Raw genomic sequence first — 18,847 nt, 5'->3', positions numbered from 1 at the left:
AAATGCACTGACCTGTCAATCTATGCAAAGAACAGTTTTCTAATAAAAGACTGCTTTATCATAAGACGCATAATTCCAGGAAATTTCCTTTAATACTCTCATCTGTCACTTTCTTTAAAAGTCTTTCTTAAATTAAAAAAAAAAAAAGAATCTGTCGCTGAAAGCAGCGAGATCTAAAGTGAATACATTTAAATTGGATGATACACACAAGCATGCTCCTCCCAGATCTGCAGGAAGAAAATGAAGCAACCTATGCAATGAATTAAAATGCTTGTCACTTAGTGGATTCCGGACAGAGGGCAGTCTTTAAGACCCAGCGATAGTATTTGTCTGGAGAGGAAATGTTGCTTTTTGACAGATGAGAGAAATCCCCTTAGTGTTGGCTGTGGGAAGAGAGAAGCGAAGTCAGTCACCTGGTGGTGAAGGCCAGTAAAACAGCGAAGCAGGAGGAAAATTTTTCTCTCCCTCTCTCCCTTTCTCTCCCTCTCCCTCTTTTCTCTCCGTAGGATCCACCTCCTATTCTCTCAACTCTTTTAGCATAACCTTCAAAGGAGAACGTTCCCTTCTGACTTTATTATCTTCTTTTCCCTACTGAGAGAATACCTCTCAGCTGCAAGACATTTTTTAAGTCTATGCAGGACTTCGGGGATTCTGTTATCTTGCCAGGGAAATTGATCATTGCTAATGTCTGGGACTGGAGCTAAATTAGCTAACAGAGTAAGCCTGGCGGAGGAAGGCTTTTATCATACACTCTTCTCTTCAGTTTTAACACATTTGCTTGAAATTTGCCGCATGATGCTGACCAGGGAAGCAGCTTTTTTTCTCGGGATGCAGCAATTCGCTGGTTTCTAAGCTTATTGCAGAAGGAGAAATAATCTTAGAGTGGATATTTTTTTCCTTTGGCCCCTACTTCAATCGACTCAGCTGTGTTGCACCGCGGTGCAGATCACCTGTCACTAAATCTTTGAGGAAGTAAAACAAAGTGAATTATCATTATTATTTATTTATCTTCCTTATTTTTAACCCGGTGGAGGCGGCGTGACCACGGAGAATGAGACTGAGAGGAGCTGCCGGGGCTTGGAGGAGGATAAAGCTGAGTTTAAGCTGGAAACTAAAAGACTAGATTGCTTTTGGCTGCGCCTCGCCCGGTTCCTCTCCACTTCGTTTAGTTGCGCTCCATGGACAGATCAACGAACCTGGACATCGAGGAGCTCAAGGTACGTGCGGGTCCGGGCGGGCGTCGCGGCCGCTTCTCCGCGCTCCCGGCTCCCCCTCTCCTTCCTTCCCGCTGTTCCTCCCGCGCCGCGGAGTAGTTGGGGGTCCCGCGGGATGGCGAGGGGGCCAAGGGGGGACGCGCACTCGGGCGCAGGCGCCCCTCAAGGGGCCGAGGACGCTGAGGGCGGCTCTCCCGAGCCCGGCTGCACTCCCGGGCTGGGCGCCCTCCCCGCCTGCTCCTCCCGCCAGCGGCCACCCCGTCCTCCTTCTGGTCCGTGACGGCAGCATTCGGGGTACAGACCCTGCGCCTTGTGCGGGCTCGTCTCCCCCGGGGAGGCAGCCGCACTAGCGCTGCCGGCTGTCTCCTGCTTTCCCAGCAAAGTTGTCGGAGCTGCGCGGCCACTTTGCCTCTTCTCCCCGGCCCCAATCCCGCCCGTGCCCCCGCCCGGCACGGGGACAGAGCATTTCCGCTCGGAGGTTCGCGTGACAGAGGCGCCTGCAGCGACAGCCCGTTTTTATCCCAGAACTTCGTGAGATCCCTTTCCCCCTGCTCCCGCGGGCACGGTTTCCCCACGCAGTTGCAGTGCAAGGGCCGGAGAGGGGCCCCGGTGCCCGGGCAACCAGCTGCCCCAGCCCCGGGTGTGGGAGCGGGTCCGGGGACTCGGGCAGGGGGCGGGGAGGCGGCAGCCGGGCTGGGAGGGGCGGCATCTGCGGAGGCTCCAGCCTCACTTGGTCCTTGACCCGCCTGAAGCCCCCCTCCCCCGCCGCTCCGCGGGGTCCCCTCGCCGCGCTCTCGCCCTCCGGGGTCCCGGCTCGGCCGCGAGGGCCTGCCCAGCGGGACCACCCAGGGCAACAACACGCTCCTCTGCCTGTGGGCACCGCTGCCTGCTTCCCTTCCAGAAAAAAATAAAAATAAAAAAAAAATATGTATATAAAACAAAAACTTTAGAAAACCCAACAAACCACAAAATACTTTGAATGTCCCGCTCAGTGCAAACGAAAAAGCGGGAAAGGGGGCGACACTGGGAGCATATCTTCTATTCAAATCCTCCACCCTTCTTTACCCCTAGACATCTGGTACACTTTACTATTTCAGAGGTTCAGACGGATTCTGTATTCTTTGATCAGGGAGAACGTCTGGGCATCCTCCCACCCGCTGGAGAAACTTGACGAATAGAGCTTTGCCTTCGTCAAGGAAATGGGTTTGTCCGGCAAGCTAGGCAGGCTGCAAAATCCCCTGCAGAGCGCCAATGCCTCTGTCTGCAGCCAGTCCTGTTCCCTGGCCAGGGGGCACGCTGCGTGCCCAGTTCTCCGGGCACCCCAGACTGCATAGACGAGGAAGGATGGAGGAACAGAGAGCAGTGGCACCTGCTAGAATCGCTCTGCCACTGACCTTACATGCAGTCCAGGGCGGAGGGAGTACAGTCAGAAGACCTAGAATTCCATTTCCATCTAAGACTGAGTTCTTGGAGGAAGGGAAGTAAGGAGGAGACAAATTTGATGCTTCATTTAAAGTTGGCCAACAACAAGTTTCTGTGTTTTTGCCAAGGTCATAGTCAGTGGACCTTGGCCTGGACTAGAAGTTTCCTCTTATCTCTCTGCTGTATTCAGATAGGACAAATTGCCTCTGTGTTTGCAAAGATTCTCTAGTGCTTTTTCCCAAGCATCCCAGTCTCTTGGGAGAAGGGGTGGGTTTTATTTGTGATGCAAGAATAATGCTTGAAAATGATTGTGATCTGTATTTTATGCAGAGGTGGGGTATCCAGATTATTTTTGGGGTGCCACTAAGGTATGACACAGAAGAGAACGTTTTCTTAAGAGACATGGAAGGGAAAAATGATTTGGGGCGTTTCTTTCCCCTGAAATCCCATAAGTTTCCTAGCTTATCCTACTCTGAACCCCAGTGCCACTATATCATTGTTTAAATCAACTAAAGAGCAAACCCACTGGGGAAACTTCTGCCTAGTATTAGTAGAAGATCTCAGCTTAATCTCACTACTACTGCATGAATAATCCAGAGTTTCTCATAGCCAGAGTGTGCTGGACTTAGTGCCTTGGCAGCAGAAGGTAGAGAACTGGAAAGGCTTGGACATGAGGGGATGTGTTGGCAATGACGGACTCAGAATAGATGAAGGCATGTTAGATACAAAGATCTATTGAGGTTGTTGAGAAATTATGTCAAGGACAAGCTACTTTAGAGAGTCCAAACTGGCAAGTGAGGAGATGAAGTCAAGCCTTATTAGAAAATGTTTGAGATCCTTCAGTTCCAGGAATAGATTTGTGTTGTTAGTTTCGACTACGCTTCTGGAATACGAAGGCTATGGAATACTTACCTTCTGAAATATATACACTTTGTAGAGTTGGATGCAGTGCACGTGAAATAACTTGTCTAGATTTCTTCTTAACAGTAGAGTCGGTTGGCTTGGTTTTCTAGACATCCCAGTTCAAGTTATTCTCTGGTGGCTCCTTGCTGAAGAGCCTCCCAGGGTGATCAGTGGAGAGAGAAAGAAAAAAGCTGGGATACTTATTTTTGGCATTATTTGCATTTTGACTTTTCTTCCTGTGATCTAATAATACATTAGGACACATCCACTTGCAACTTTAGTTTTTATGATGCTTTAAATACACAGAAAGTGTTTTCTAGGGCTTGATACATAACTAAATGTGCATAATAGTATAAAAATACAGCTTAGCTTAGTTTTAGATGATTAGTGTCATTGTTAGGTGAAGCTGCTTACCTCGGGTTTTAAGAAACAAAGATTCTGATAATTTATCCTTCTTTGGGGTAAACTATTGTTTCTTTATGAAATTTTAACAAGTTTTTTTGGCTGGGCTGGGTGTGGAAACATTGATTTTTTTTAATATGCTGTACAGTGTAAATAATGTTGTCTTTTGCAAGCTGTTAAACTAAAGATAAGCTCTAATCATTGTTAAGCTATTGCTGCCATTACCATAAAACTAAACATAATATACAAATTAAAGGATTTATTTGGTGGCAAACTGAAATACAGTTATGTGTGTAAAACTTGCTAATGAAGGTAAGTACGTTTCATCGTCTGTTCTGCCCACAAACTCCTGATGAAACAGATCAGTCTTGAAAAGGGAAAGAGTTCTCACCCAAAGAATGTGTGTGTTCTTTTTCCTTTGATCTCTGTTTCTCTCTCCAATGAATGTATAAACTTTACTCTGGATTTTGTCCTGGTGTTTACTTTAAAGAAGAAACAACATCAAACAATCCAAAATATGGGTTGTGGTTTGGAAACGTGGGTGTTAATGAATACTGATATTAGAAAAAGCCCCCTCCATCCTGGAATGTTTCTGAGTTAGAGTCCTGGGTACCTTTTAGTAGTTGAGATTAAAAGTGCTAGCTTTAGCCTTTATTTTAGCTCCATTATTGCTGTCTTTTAAATAGTCGATCTTATGCACTGGAACGGAGACTACTAAATTTTAGAGCTGACACTTTGAAAGAGACATTGAGGCTGAATAAACGTTTATGATTAAGTCTACGACTTTGTTGATTCTTTTACTCAGCTTTTAAAATAAGGGTACTAAATCACCTGTATTAATTAGGCAATTAAGTTATGCTTTCAGATGCTAAGAATGTATTTGTGGATAATTGTTACTTGCTTGGGGATAAAAACATAAAATACATCCAGAGTATAGTATAATTGTTTGCAGTCATGTTAGATCCTAGCTTATATTTATTTATTTATCAGGATTGTTCTGTTAGTGCGGTGACTGGAAGTTAAATTAGGTTTTTTTCTACTACTTGCAGAACATGAACAGTGTGCTTCTGGAATATTTTCTTAACATTTTGCAGGTTACAAAAATTATAAACTATGTACTTAATCTTGAGACACATAAAACAACTTTTCAATAAGGATAATCTTACTTATGTGAGTTAATTAAATGCAGTCCAGTCACTGTTGCTTAATTTTCTCTGTTTGATTTAACCAACATTTCATCTACCAAGAACTTAAATCTTGCCCTAGATAGGTCAGAGAAAACCTTCCTTGAATAATATAATTAGGTCATTAAAGTATTGTATGGGTGAGAAATGATAATCCAGCAAAAAAATACATAGGTATTTAGATAAGAGATTTATTCAAAAATGCTGAGGTCTTAAAGCAATATTGTAGTACATTCACGTAAAATTTCAATCAAATAAGAGTTGGCACTTAGAAAAATTCTAATTTTTTTTCTTGTTTTGTTTTGTCAATAAGACACTCAGCCCAGGAAAATCAAGCTTGCTGCAGTGTAGGAAGCTTTCTGATGAAACTAAGTAGGTGGTATTTTCTTATGTTAGTCATTCTATAGTGAAAAATAGTACTCTCTAACAAATGGCATATTTTTAGCAACCTGCCTTATGTATTCATTTCTTGGCTGAGAAAGACAAAACATATTTGTGAATACTGCATTATTTGACTTGTTTCACATCTAAAGGAACTTCTTTTCCTCTGGGTCTAGTTCCAATTTTCTTTACATAATAAGAACTAGCCACAAAGACTTAGCAACATGTCACCTTCATTTGACAAATTAATATTATTTGAAATTGATAAACTACCATTGTATACATTTATGGGTTACATTGTGATGTTTTAATATATGTATATTATGTGGAAAAAATTAAATGAAGCTAATTAACATATTAATCACCTCACTTATATTTTGTGCTGAGACATTTGAAATGTACCGTCTTAGCTGTGTGTGTGTGTGTGTGTGTGTGTGTGTGTGTGTATAGTTGAATTTTTAATATTTGGAAATAGAGTTGTTTAATTGAAGCTGAAATTAAGGTACAGTAGTAAAATATTCCTTATATCATTAGGATGGATGAAAGAACATATTTGATATGAGTGGAAAAAGAATTAAGAAAAATATATTTGAGAGAATTTGGACAAATGACTATTTTAGAGCTCTTCAGTAGTCTACTGTCATTACTAAGTATATGTTCCAACCTATATACTGGCTATTACAGTTTTGCTGATCTCCAGAGTTTACCAATTGAAAATATATCAAATTTTGAAGGTCTAGTAAAAAAGAATATTTTAAGGTTTATGTACTCAAAATTATAGCTACACGAGATGGCTTACTGCTGTAAGATGATAAATCCACATCTGCCGTTGGGACGTTCATATAATATTTAGTGAGTTGTTTCTTACGCTGTTTCAGAATTTCAGCTAAAATACAATTTGGCAGAGCCTGCAACTTTAAGTTGCTAAGGAAAATGACCATTTACTTTTGTTCAAAACCTCTATGAATTTTTGAGAATACGCATTTAAATGGGCAACTGTTTAAATGAGTAAATGCTCACGCGTCAAGGTAAAAGTTGGTACATTTATTTGTTGAGAACTATGCTCAGTTTTTGATAAAATTCTTAGCTTCCAAAACTCTCTGTGACTAGAAGTAAGCTACCACATTTTCTATAAATGTAATTTTAGGCTGGACGTGGTGGCTCATGCCTGTAATCCTAGTATTTTGGGAGGCTGAGGCAGATAGATCACTTGAGGCCAGGAGTGTGAGATCAGCCTGGCCAACATGGGGAAACCCTGTCTCTCTACTAAAAATACAGAAATTAGCAGGATGTGTTGGTGTGCGCCTGTACTTCCAGCTCTACTCGGGTGGTTGAGGTGAGAGAATCACCTGAAGCTGGGAGGTAGAGGTTGCAGTGAGCGGAGATCATGCCACTGCATGACAGAGTGAGACCCTGTCTCCAAAAATAAATAAATAAACATCTAAAGTTTTTATTTTACTGAAAATGTCTTCTTTTTCTTGGCAAATGTCTAGAAACATGGGTTTATGTATATCCTCAGTGGAAATGATGAGAGACTTCTATGAACAAATTTAAGGATTACCACCCCTCCAAGAGAATTATAGAGTCTCACATCCAAAAATTAAAAGTTGTTCCAAATTGCCTTGAGAGTTTTCTTGAGGTTCCCAAACATTTTTGTACCTTGACTAAAAAATATTATAAGCCACAATTAGAGTTTAGAACACTTTATACCACTTTGTTGGTATTTAGCAGGTTATCTTGAGTGTTCTAAGCCAAGTTGACACAGAAACCTTTAAAAATAAAGGAATTTTAGAATCCAGCCAGAAAAGCTTTAATTACTATGGCAATGTCCATCAGGGAAACAGGGGCTAAAGCTTCAGCCTTAGAAGTTAATTCCAACAGTCACCCACGCTAAAATGGAGCTCAGAAGCAGTTAGAATTCAGAAGCACACAAAGTACTAAAGCTCACACTCTAAACAGATTGTAGCCTTTGAGGAAATTCATTTCTGCAGTGGAAGGAATGCTGATCTCATTAGAATAGTGCTTGTAAGACATTGTTCAAACCCTGGCTCTGCCATCCACCTGCAGTGGCACCTTGGGTATGTCCCTCAGTCATTCTTGGCCAAGGGTTTCCCAAGCGTTGCAGGGTGGGGATTAGATTTGATGAAAGGGTTTTGTCATAATCATTTTTAGCCACATTTGAAGAATTTGTTCATTGTCTTCTAAACAACCTAACATTTAACTCCAGTGGAAGGGAAGTCTTGTTCAAGACAGTCTGGGGACTCTATCCATTCTATTTGCCCTTGGTCTCTGCAGTTGACTCTGGGACCCTGGTAAGAACTGTACACTGAAGAATGGTAGGTAAAAACCTCAGAACCAGTTGATAGTGAATTATCTTCCAGGACTCAGTCTATGGCTCAAAAATGACATTTTTTATATTCTTCAAAGAAAATTATTTTCGCATGGATATAGTTTATGTAGTTTTTTTTTATTCTCCAAATAATTCCCATTTGAACATCAAAACAAGATTTTCTGCTGAATATTCTAATTTTATGGATACCAAAATGGAGACTCAGAAAAATCAAGTGAAATGCTTAGGATCTCAACGTTAATAAATACTAGAATAAGAACTCAAATTCATGTCTGTTTCCAAATCCTGTGCTATTATGTTTAGGCCAAAATTCCAGGGAAATCTTAAAGAATTTTTTATGGTAGAGGTTTTTCATTGAATTTCTCTAATACTCTCATTTCAAAGAAGAGTGACAGTACTTGAACTGTCATCACAGCATTTACTCTTGTTGCAAAGCGGTGGTTCACATTACAGTTTTTGTTTGTTTGTTTTACTAGTATCTTTATTCATGGTGACTTGTTTTAGTTTCAGGTCAAATTACCGTTGGTTGATATTTATTAATTATATTCATAATGTTTCAGTGGACATGCTTCAACATTTCACATCTCTTCCTGAACATTCTGGGTTACTTCAAAATAGTCAAAAATGCAAACCTTAAATCTATGAGAGTTAAGATCCTACTATATTTGTCATTGCTGGAGGCATGCAATGTTTCAGTTACTAACTCACACATTCTCACTATCTAACTTACTTCCACACTTGCTTTTAAACTCACATCTTTCTTTAGGACGGCTAGAAAAAAAGCCTCTTTGATTCTTTCCATTCTTGGGTAGAAGCAACCAATTCAGCTGCCATGAGTAAGAACATTTTTGTGAAATCTCATATAATAAATCAGTGTCATGAATGGGAAAACGCTGCTATCATTGTGATTCCACAAGTCTGTGTCTACTTAGAGTATTCAAGGGCTTTTCAAATCCAAAACAAGAGAAACTATTCAAGGAAATAAATTGCTTACCTGAAAATTTCTTGAATCATATTTTAGTCTTCAAACTCTCCCTCAACATGAAGTGCTTGAGAGAGAAATTCTGTCTAATCTTACTGCCAGATTTAGTTGTACTCCTACTAAGCAACTGATTTACATTTAATTTTATAAACCTTTTTCACTATAAAATCTATAGTGTTTTCCACTTTAGCTCCCCTTTATCTTTGTCTTAGGAGCAGATTTGTGGTCCATCTCCAACAAATACTTGTATCTTAAATGAATTTCTGGTCTCATAATATTTTTAACTTTGGAAATTATTATGCTTTCATAAAGAATTAGTGGTAATAAACATATATTAATACACTTAGAATTATTAAAACTCTTTGCAGATTCTCTTATTTTCATGTTTCACCAGATGCACCTCAGTATTTACATCTCTTCTGCACAACTTACACCTATGCTTATTTTTTTTTTTTGAGGCAGAGTTTTGTTCTGTCATCCAGGCTGTAGTTCAGTGGCACAATCTCTGCTCACTACGACCTCTGCTTCCCGTGTTCAAGTGATTCTCCCACCTCAGCCTCCTGAGTAGCTGGGATTACAGGCCTCTGCCATCATGCGCAGCTAATTTATATATTTTTGTAGAGCTGGGGTTTGACTGTGTTGGCCAGGCTGGTCTTGAACACCTGACCTCAGGTGATCTGCCCATCGTGGCTTCCCAGAGTGTTGTAATTACAGGCATGAGCCACTAGGCCTGGCCTGCATTTTTTTTTTTTTTTTTTTTTTTTTAATTTGTCAAGAGCTATGAAGGTTAGAAAGTTTAACTGTGCTGTGTGTATCCAGTTACATAGTGTGTATGGCTTCAATTGTCTATGAGAGCTGTGTAATTTTGGTGAACCTGTTTGCCACAAAATGAAATCCACTACATACCTAAAGTAAAAGACTTATATTTGACACTTACTTTTAGGACATTCTGTCTTAAATCATTATGTTTTTATTGCTCTCAAATTTGGCTTTTGTAGTGAATGATCACTTGTATTTCTAAATCTCTGTATTTCTATTGTGTATCACTTTTGTCTAGGGCAGAAACATTATTTTAGAAAAAGTTAAAAATAAATGAGCTGATTTTAATCAACATTGTGTTTAATGTTTTCAAATCTGTATAAAAATCAATGTTTTGATTGGTTGATGGCTCTAGGCAGCAGAGGCAGTTACTTATATATATTGTATTTCAGCTCAACAAGTTTCTTCAAGTTCATGCCTCAGTCACGGTTCCATGAATAAGCAGGTCTGTGCACAGTGTTGTGTCTTAATGATAAAGCTCCTCATTATTAAATCATTCCTGGGAGAAATTATGAACATTTAGTAATTACAGTATGTGCAAGACACAGGTGGATTAAGTTAAACGTATTTTTGGCATGTGGGAGGGCATTTGAAGATCTTTTAAAAGCTTCTGAGTTCAATTGCAATACAAACCTGCTTTCATTTTATAAAAATGAGTGTATTATTACATATATATTTGTTTCATTTATTTCCTAAAGCATTAATAGCTCTTAATGTATAACAAAAACACAACTGACTTTAAAATGTTTAACATTTGCAAGTATCAACATTTTTTTTCCAACATCTGTTTCATATTTTAATTCAAACAGTGAATTTTAGAAACTTTGGGAAAGGTACGATTTCAGGCATAGTAAAGTTTCAGCATTTTGTGATAACATGCTGTCTTAAACAATTAAATAGTACTGTACATTGACTTGACATTCATAAATTTCTATGATTGTGAAAATTATCTATGAACCCGCTCAGAGTGTAACTTTTGTCTTCTCAGCCTCAACTTTCTGATGTTTAGCGAGATGCGCCATCCATCTTATTTGTAAACTCTGTGCTTATTCAGAGTTGTGAAGTTGTAGTTTAGTGTCTTCCAACATGTGCAATGCATTCAAAATCCAAAAGATTGAAATCTCATTTTTTTCACCTGTTGTCTTATTGACAAACAGTGTCTCAGTAAAAATGAATAAATGTAATGAGAAAAAACATCAACTACAGTTTGGGACTGTTAACAGCAGTTTATAGCTTGAAAGAGAAAGAATGACTCCAAATAAATACAAAAATCAAAAGAATAAACATTATGCTTCTACCCCAAAATAAAATTTGTCTTAACTGATATTATTTCCTCTTTGATTCAAGTAATCTAATGTCTAAAGTTTACACTACAAGACGTGATTTATTGTGGTATTAGTTGGTGTATGTTATGCTTATAACTCTTTGGTATGTACATTATTGAATTCTTAGCAAGAATTTTACTTTTAAATATTTTTTTGTATATGCATTATAAGAATACTTGCCTATTTGATGTTTTACTCACAGAATCATTTAATGGCTCCTTTGTATATGCCATGGGATATACACAAATTCTTTTTATACGTAAAAGTTGTGTGGGTTTTGTCTATGGTATTTTTTCAGCTCCTCTTTACATACACTCCATAGACATTCTCATCTATTCGTGTAGTTTCTACTTTCACTTCCAGGGTGATGATACCCAATTATGCTTGGCCACCTCCCACCTTTCACCTGGGCTACATGCTCACCTCTCCAATTTCCAGCAATCTACTAGGCATCTTTACCCGGATGCTTTGCAGTCACCCTGATCTAACGAAATGGAGCATGCCTTTCATTCTCTGTCAAGTCTGCCCCTCCTGTAGTATATTCTTTGTCTTCTGTAGTGTTTCACCATTCACTTAGGCATCCAAGCTGGAGCTCAGAAGATCCTTCTCTACTTATTCCTTGTCATCACTCCATACATCCAACTTGTCATCAAGACCATCACATTGTGTAGTCTGCTTTTTTCCTTGCACACATCTTGCTAGAACCCTAGACCATGTTCTTGCCTTTCTAATTTATTTTATCCTAAGACACATGTATGTATTTCTTGCAGTGAGACTGACCATGTTACAGTGAATTCTACTGTGATACAGCTCTGGGGTTCAGGGTGGGTTTGGAATTACTGTGAGGGGATTTAGGTATTCTCTCTTTGGTTTTCAGTAAGTCATTTCACAATAAGTTGGGAAAGAGTAGAAACTGGGACACCAAGGCTGGGCCTGATGCTGGATGTAGAGGGATTTAGAAGTCTCTAAAATGCCTAAGGGTACCCTCAAAAGTGAGAAAAAGATGGCCCCTGGAGGCTAAACTTCATAGTAGCTACTGATTATGACTAAAATGTTCAGCTTGGGTAAAAAAGAACCACAGATTATTTGGAGATAATAATGATCAGTTTTGATTTTCTGTCTTGATGAAATCTTTGAGTTACACTCTCCCAGAGCCATGAGTTACGCTTGACAATTTCCTTAGCTGATTTTCTGTATTTTTGACAGTTTGATCAGATTTCTTATAGTCAAAAATATTATCTGCCTCTGGGAATTTGACAGCTCTGTCCCTGTGAGGTGGCCCAAAGACACTATGCTAACACAGTGAACCAGCTAAGCAAGTAGGGAGGTAGGCCTGAAGGATTTTCAGGGAAGACAGGCCAAGATATTTGAATTCTGAAATGCATGTTATTCTCAATGAACTTGGTTTGTTAGTTACCTGTAAACATGTTGCTTGGATGACCTTGTAATTATTTTACTCTAATTATCTTGCTCTTTCAGTAAAGTTTACTTAATCATCATAGCTGTGTTTTAGCTGTTCTACGGGGTTTACAATGTGGACTAGTAATACTGATGTAATGAAGATATGCAGGGATCAAAGTAGGTATGGGATTGCAAAATCTAACTAAAGATGCCTGGTGATAGCAATAGGGAGTGAGGTATTTCATAAGAAAACATAATTTACAAAGTGGGATTCTAGAAGGCAAGACCTGTTCAGGGTTCTCCAGAGGGATATTCTTCTTTATTAAGGAACCTCCTGGTTTTGTGACACTTTTTAACTCCTTTCCCTCTGTCCAGCCAGTCTCTAAGCAATTCACATCCCATAATTTCAGATTTCCTTTTATGAGTAAAACAGTTTGTCCTTCACCTGTTTGAAATTCATTGTCATTTCCCATTGCTTATGTTATAATCCACGTTCCTCAACATGATATAACACGATACAGAGTTTGCTAATTTCCAGGCTGTCTATGAATACTCTCTTTTGTACTTTCCATTATGTGAACATGTGCATATGCACGCACACACACAGAGACACACACTCACACACATTCTACCATAACTTCATTGAATGACTAAGTTCCTCTTCATCATGCCAGTTCTTCTCCCTCTGTTGTATATTGTGTATGTACTTGTCTAAAATACATCTTATTTTCTTAAAGATTTCCTATTGACCAGTAACCAGTCCTATGAAGATATGGGTATCTCTTTTTTTGTGTTCCTACACAGTTTGTACATTTAGCTGCATTATACACTTTTAACTAAATTGCATTGTGGCAGGAAAAAATAGGCTGCATAATACCAGTCATTTGAAGTTAGTTGAAAATTGCTAAAGGGCCAGTACAAAGTAAATACTTGTGCATAGTCTGAGTTTCCTTGAAAAGAGTGTGACTGTTTTCCCTTGTTGGGGATTAATTCCTATATATGTCCATTAGATTAAGCTTATTGTTTATGCTGTTTTAATTTTTCATAATCTTAATATTTTGTTTAAACTACAAATTAGATATATGTTAAAATTTTCTGTTTGGATAGTGCATTTATTCTTGTAGCTTTCTCAATCTTTACCTTATATTTTTGAGACAGTAAGGTACGTATAAGTTTAAAATTATATTTTTCTGGTAAATTAAAACTTTTATTATTATGTGATGATTCTCTTTTTCCCTGGTAATGATGTCTACCTGAAAGTTTATTTTGTCTGATTTTAATATGGCTACATCAGCTTTTATGAACATCACTATACCATTATCCAGCTTTATTTTGGATAGATTTTTGGATATATATTTTTCATTCTTTTATTTCAACTTTTTTGTATAGCCAGATTTTAGATACATATCTGGAAAGCAGCATAGAGCTAGATTTTAGAAATTCATTGGGATAATGTTTTGCTTATTTGCTGCATTTAGCTTATTTACATTTATTGTAATATCTAATATATTTGGGTTTATTTCTGCCATTTTAGTTTGTGAGTCCCATTTATCCCAGAAATCACTTCCCTCATATTTGAAGTTCATATGGTAGCAAAATCAGTTTTCTTGGTAGTCTGATGAAGTCCTTATATTTCTTTTTCTTTTGGGAAGTTTTTTTCTGGGTATACAATTTTAGATGAACAGGTATTTTCTTTTAGGGTATTAAAAGTATGACACTGTCTTCTTGATTTTCATGTTGCCAATGAAAAATCAGACCTTAATCCTTTCTTTTTTAGTGTTTGTCAATTTTATTATAATGTGTCTTTTAAAAAATTATCCGGGTTGGTATTTTATGACTTTCCTGAATCTTTGTGAAAGAAGAAAAAAAAAAAAACCTCTGTTTTAAACAGAGTTTATGTAAGACATACCTTATTATCTTTTTAAAGAAGCTTTTCAGCTGGGTGCAGTGGCTCATGCCTGTTATACTAGCACTTTGAGAGACAGAGGCGGGAGGATCACTTAAGGTCAGGAGTTTGAGACCAGCCTAGCCAACATGGTGAAGCCCTGGTTCTATTAAAAATACAAAAATTAGCTGGGTGTGATGGCCTATGCCTGGAATCCCAGCTACTCAGGAGGCTAAGACAGGAGAATCACTTGAACCTGGGAGGTGGAGGTTACAGTGAGCTGCGATTGCACCACTGCACTCCAGCCTCCGTGGCAGAATGAGATTCCATCTAAAAAAAAAAAAAAAAAAAAAAGAGTAGCTTTCCACTGGTAACTCCAACCCATAATTATTTTGCTATACCTTTTTTAGTTCTCATTTTTTCAAATATATATTCTGTAATGACTGCATACTATATGAAATGTGCAAAATATAATTAGTAAAAACACTGAGGATTATGGATTGTCTATGTTTTATATAGCTGTTTTATATAGTGTTCTCTACCAAATCGTGGATACATGTTAGATATTTATTACATCCTTGTTGGTATATTTTTGGCAATATTTGGTGTCTGACCAGAATTTTATATTGGTGGAAATAGCACCATCTTTTTTAGTCTTCTGTTTTGGTTACTTGGTCCAATATAGAATAAAAACACATGTCAAATACTGAAGTAAATGGTACCTAGTTACTGGGGCTAGTGATTTGCTGCATATTTCTAGACTTTTTTTTTTTTTTTTAATAAGTTTATCACCATGTGGTGATCTCACAGGAAGTCATTTTTGTGTGAGGTGGAAGAATGTTCCTTTTGGATTTTTGAGGCCAACTTTTGAAGTGACATATGCCAAAATACTGTGGAAGCTTTGTTTTTGTAGCTGAGCTCTTACCGCAACTTTCTGTCATGTAGTTGATTTTGAGTTTTCTGTAGTGCTTAGCTTGGGGAGAAATTTCTTTTCAATTTCCGTATCTTTGATGTTGGGTTCCAGAAACTAATGACAGTAAACCTAGTTCAGTTCCATTTCAGGTTATCCAGAGACTAGTTCTTAGGCATCATAAGCTATGCTCTAAGTGTTGGTGAAATATAAAGCAGCCCATGTAATATGATTTGCGATTCTCTAATCTCCTTACCATCTGGAAAAATAACGTTTTCCAAATTGTCCGAAACTTCCATTATTTAAATCAGTCTTTGAATTAATAGAGCGGTTCTCAAACTATGCTTTCATGGAACTCATGCAATTTGTAGCTAAAATCGAATATTGACAATTTTCAGTTTTACATTTACTTTCCATTTGTTGTTTTTAATTGTTCGTAGGTACCACTGCTTCTCTGTGCAAAATAAGGTTTCTTTCTCTCATTTAGTTACACACACGCACACGAATGCATGCACATACATACACACTCTGTGTTTAGGCTTGATAAATGAGTTTTGGAAGCCATAAAGAGCATTGTGACTTCTAAGTCTTGATCAGCCAAGCAATTTTGGATGTATAAAATGACAAAGAAAAAAACCCCAAAACTCTTGTAAAGATAATTATTTACCACAAATACAGAATGAAGGTGCTAAAATAAATGATTGTGAAAAATTCTAATTCTCTGATAGACAACTATTGGTAAAAATGAATACATTAAATCATTTGTAAACATTAGTATCTGAGCGCTAATTGATTTCTCAGGTTTGCAGGCCGAACAGGTCCTTCAAGGGGTGTTTTTTTGGTAGGCAGGAATATTTTCCATGACAGAAAAAGTAGAAGTGGTTCCCAGTTAAGCCTTGTCATTAATGATGGACTCCTGAAAACTATGTTTTAACTTTTAGCCATAACTGCTTGGGGCATAGTGAAATACCTGATCGAAATTGTATCAGTTCAATTCTCTCTTCTTGGAATATGGATGACATAACCTAATTTTAATCTTATTGGATCCAGTATCCTGTATTTTTTTTTTTTTTTTTTTTTTTTTTAAGACAGAGTTTCACTCGTTACCCAGGCTGGAGTGCAATGGCACGATCTCGGCTCACCGCAACCTCCACCTCCCGGGTTCAGGCAATTCTCCTGCGCCAGCCTCCTGAGTAGCTGGGATTACAGGCACACGCCACCATGCCCAGCTAATTTTTTGTATTTTTTTAGTAGAGACGGGGTTTCACCATGTTGACCAGGATGGTCTCGATCTCTTGACCTCGTGATCCACCCGCCTCGGCCTCCCAAAGTGCTGGGATTACAGGCGTGAGCCACCGCGCCCGGCAGTATCCTGTATTTTAAAGCAAATACTTTTTATTCTGCCCCCTTTAGATTATAAAATGCTTTGATAATATAAGTTGCACATAATTTTTTAAAAGCCCCCTTTTGGATTCTCTTTTAAATGCTTTCATAGTGTAACCAACTTGCATATAATTTTGAAAATATTATGATCTAATTACAAAGAAGTAAAAGTGAGTAAGAGGCAATAATTTTATGATGTAATTCTCTGCATTTCAAAATATGAGTTCAAGGACACAGGAAATGTAAAAGATACAGGTAAGGACTCACAGAGATGTGTTGTGTGGGCCACTCAGAATCCATGCATGGTGTTCCAGATGGTGACATGATATTTTTTGAAGTAGTGAGCCCCCCTTGGTAACTTCTGAACAAAATGAAATACAGCATTTCTTTCCATTTACACAAAAGTTGTATTTCTGAACAGTCAGTTACTTGTGCAAAGATTAGTTAAATTTTGTTTAAAAAAAGTGTCAAATGGACTTAGGGTTCAGGCCCAGTTGTGGACAACTATTCCACACATTGATGGATTTTCAACACCTCAGGCTTCTTCCTAGCATATGACACTAGGAATCCTTCAAGTCACTGTGACATCAAAAATGTCTCCACAGATTTCAAATACTCATCCTAGAGAGGTACTGTCCCCTCTGCTGGAATTTTTGAATTAGCAGATGATAGGACAGACCTGCTTTTTAGTGTTGCTAGAATTTTAAGTGAAAATTTGGAAACTAATCTTTTAGTTCACCAAGAGCGGTACACAGCTGTGGTCACCTGATGCTGAAGAAGAATGAGGCAGATGAGAGAAAGAGTCCTGTTCTTTCTAGGGTCCCATACTATTCCCCTGAAAATAAATCTTGCTCTTTATCCTTCTTCAACTTCCCACTCCCCCATCCCCACATTAGCTTAGTTTGATTTCTCTCATTTGCAGTCAGGTGTACTTTAATATACTTCTCTTCCCAAATCTGGGGGAACTTTGGGCTTTTCACATTGATTTTGACTTCCTAGAGTAAAATGTAATTATTTGCTTACATAATTTTCTAAGAGTTCCTACTCTAGTTGAGTCTACATGGTCCAGAAACTAGATGTTTAAGGCTCATCTTATCTCTGATTTTAATCGGAATTGCCCAAGCAGTTAGAACCGGGGCAAGGCAGAGTGTCATTTGCAAGGCCCTGGAGCTTTGATGTGTCCACATTCTCTCTTTTTCACTCTGGTGAGTTATTGTTGAGGGTAACTGGTATCATGCTTACCATTATATTTCTGATTCCTACACTTAATGGAATAAGACTAGATAGCAGGAATTTTGGAGTAGGAATTGATGTATATAAACCTCAGTTCATCCAAAGAGAGGTACAAAACTGACGTTTGAAATACTGCTTTCACATCTATTAAAGACCTCCAAAACTTTTGGTTTGAGTATATTGTTTACATTGAGGAAAGAGTTTATTTTCTATGATTTCAGTTGTTAAGTATGTTTGTATAGGTGGTAGTGTTTTTAATTTGTTCTTGAAATTATTTTAAGATCCATATCTGTTACGTGTATTAAGTATGTTTGTATAGGTGGTAGTGTTTTTAATTTGTTCTTGAAATTATTTTAAGATCCATATCTGTTACGTGTATATTACAGATCCAAGCATTTCAAGGGCATTGTTAGACCAATTTGTATACCATTTGTCAGAATTATGTTTAATAAATGTGTATCTTTTTTTCTATCTTCTTTTTACAGCTACCATCAAAGTGTTTTTACACTTATTTTTGTTTTATCCCCAGCACCTAAAAAAAGTGCTTTACACATTAGAGGCACTTAAGGAATGTTTGTTGAATGAATTCACCTCTGAATGAAAGTTGTTTTGTAAAACTGATCTCACGTCTATTTCCCCTTCAAATTCATTATGAGACACGAGTGAGTATGTGGTTGGGAATGATCTGTATGCCTGGCACAAATCTCTCCTTAGTTAAACCTCCTGTTTCATTCCGTATTCACTTAGATGAGGTGAATAATAGCATTCAGTTAAACATCTCATCTACTCAGGATCCCAAGACGACTTCTGCTGTGGCATAATGAAATTAATGGGACATGAATAGCGTACTGCATCCTGGGATTAAATTCCCATCATAGTCTGGGATAAAATTCCCAGGATACCGCATCTTGGGATAAAATTCCCATCATAGACATAAAAGGAAAAACATGTCTTTCTCAGATGAGTGTTCTATTTAATTTGGCATTTCTGATTTTTGACAAGTGAATAGCAGGAAATAAATGATAGTTTGTGAAAGCAGAATCTGCAGTTGAT

At 38.0% G+C, this 18,847-nt stretch overlaps 1 protein-coding gene across 1 annotated transcript in view; it reads left to right on the top strand.

Moving 5' to 3' along the window:
• The first annotated feature begins 242 nt into the window (after positions 1-242).
• SGCZ (sarcoglycan zeta) overlaps positions 243-18,847 on the top strand; it is a 1,170,111-nt gene continuing 1,151,506 nt past the window's right edge. Inside the window, exon 1 of the mRNA XM_032288341.1 lies at positions 243-1,217. Coding sequence (XP_032144232.1) covers positions 1,179-1,217 — 39 coding nt within the window. The 5' untranslated portion in view covers positions 243-1,178. The remainder of the gene's footprint in view (positions 1,218-18,847) is intronic.

This window comes from Sapajus apella, unplaced genomic scaffold (assembly GCF_009761245.1).
Source record: "Sapajus apella isolate SASKATOON/1434 unplaced genomic scaffold, GSC_monkey_1.0 scaffold21, whole genome shotgun sequence".
Taxonomy (NCBI): Eukaryota; Metazoa; Chordata; class Mammalia; order Primates; family Cebidae; genus Sapajus; species Sapajus apella.
Note: the sequence above shows the minus strand (reverse complement) of the source record. Positions and strands in the feature narration are given on the sequence as shown.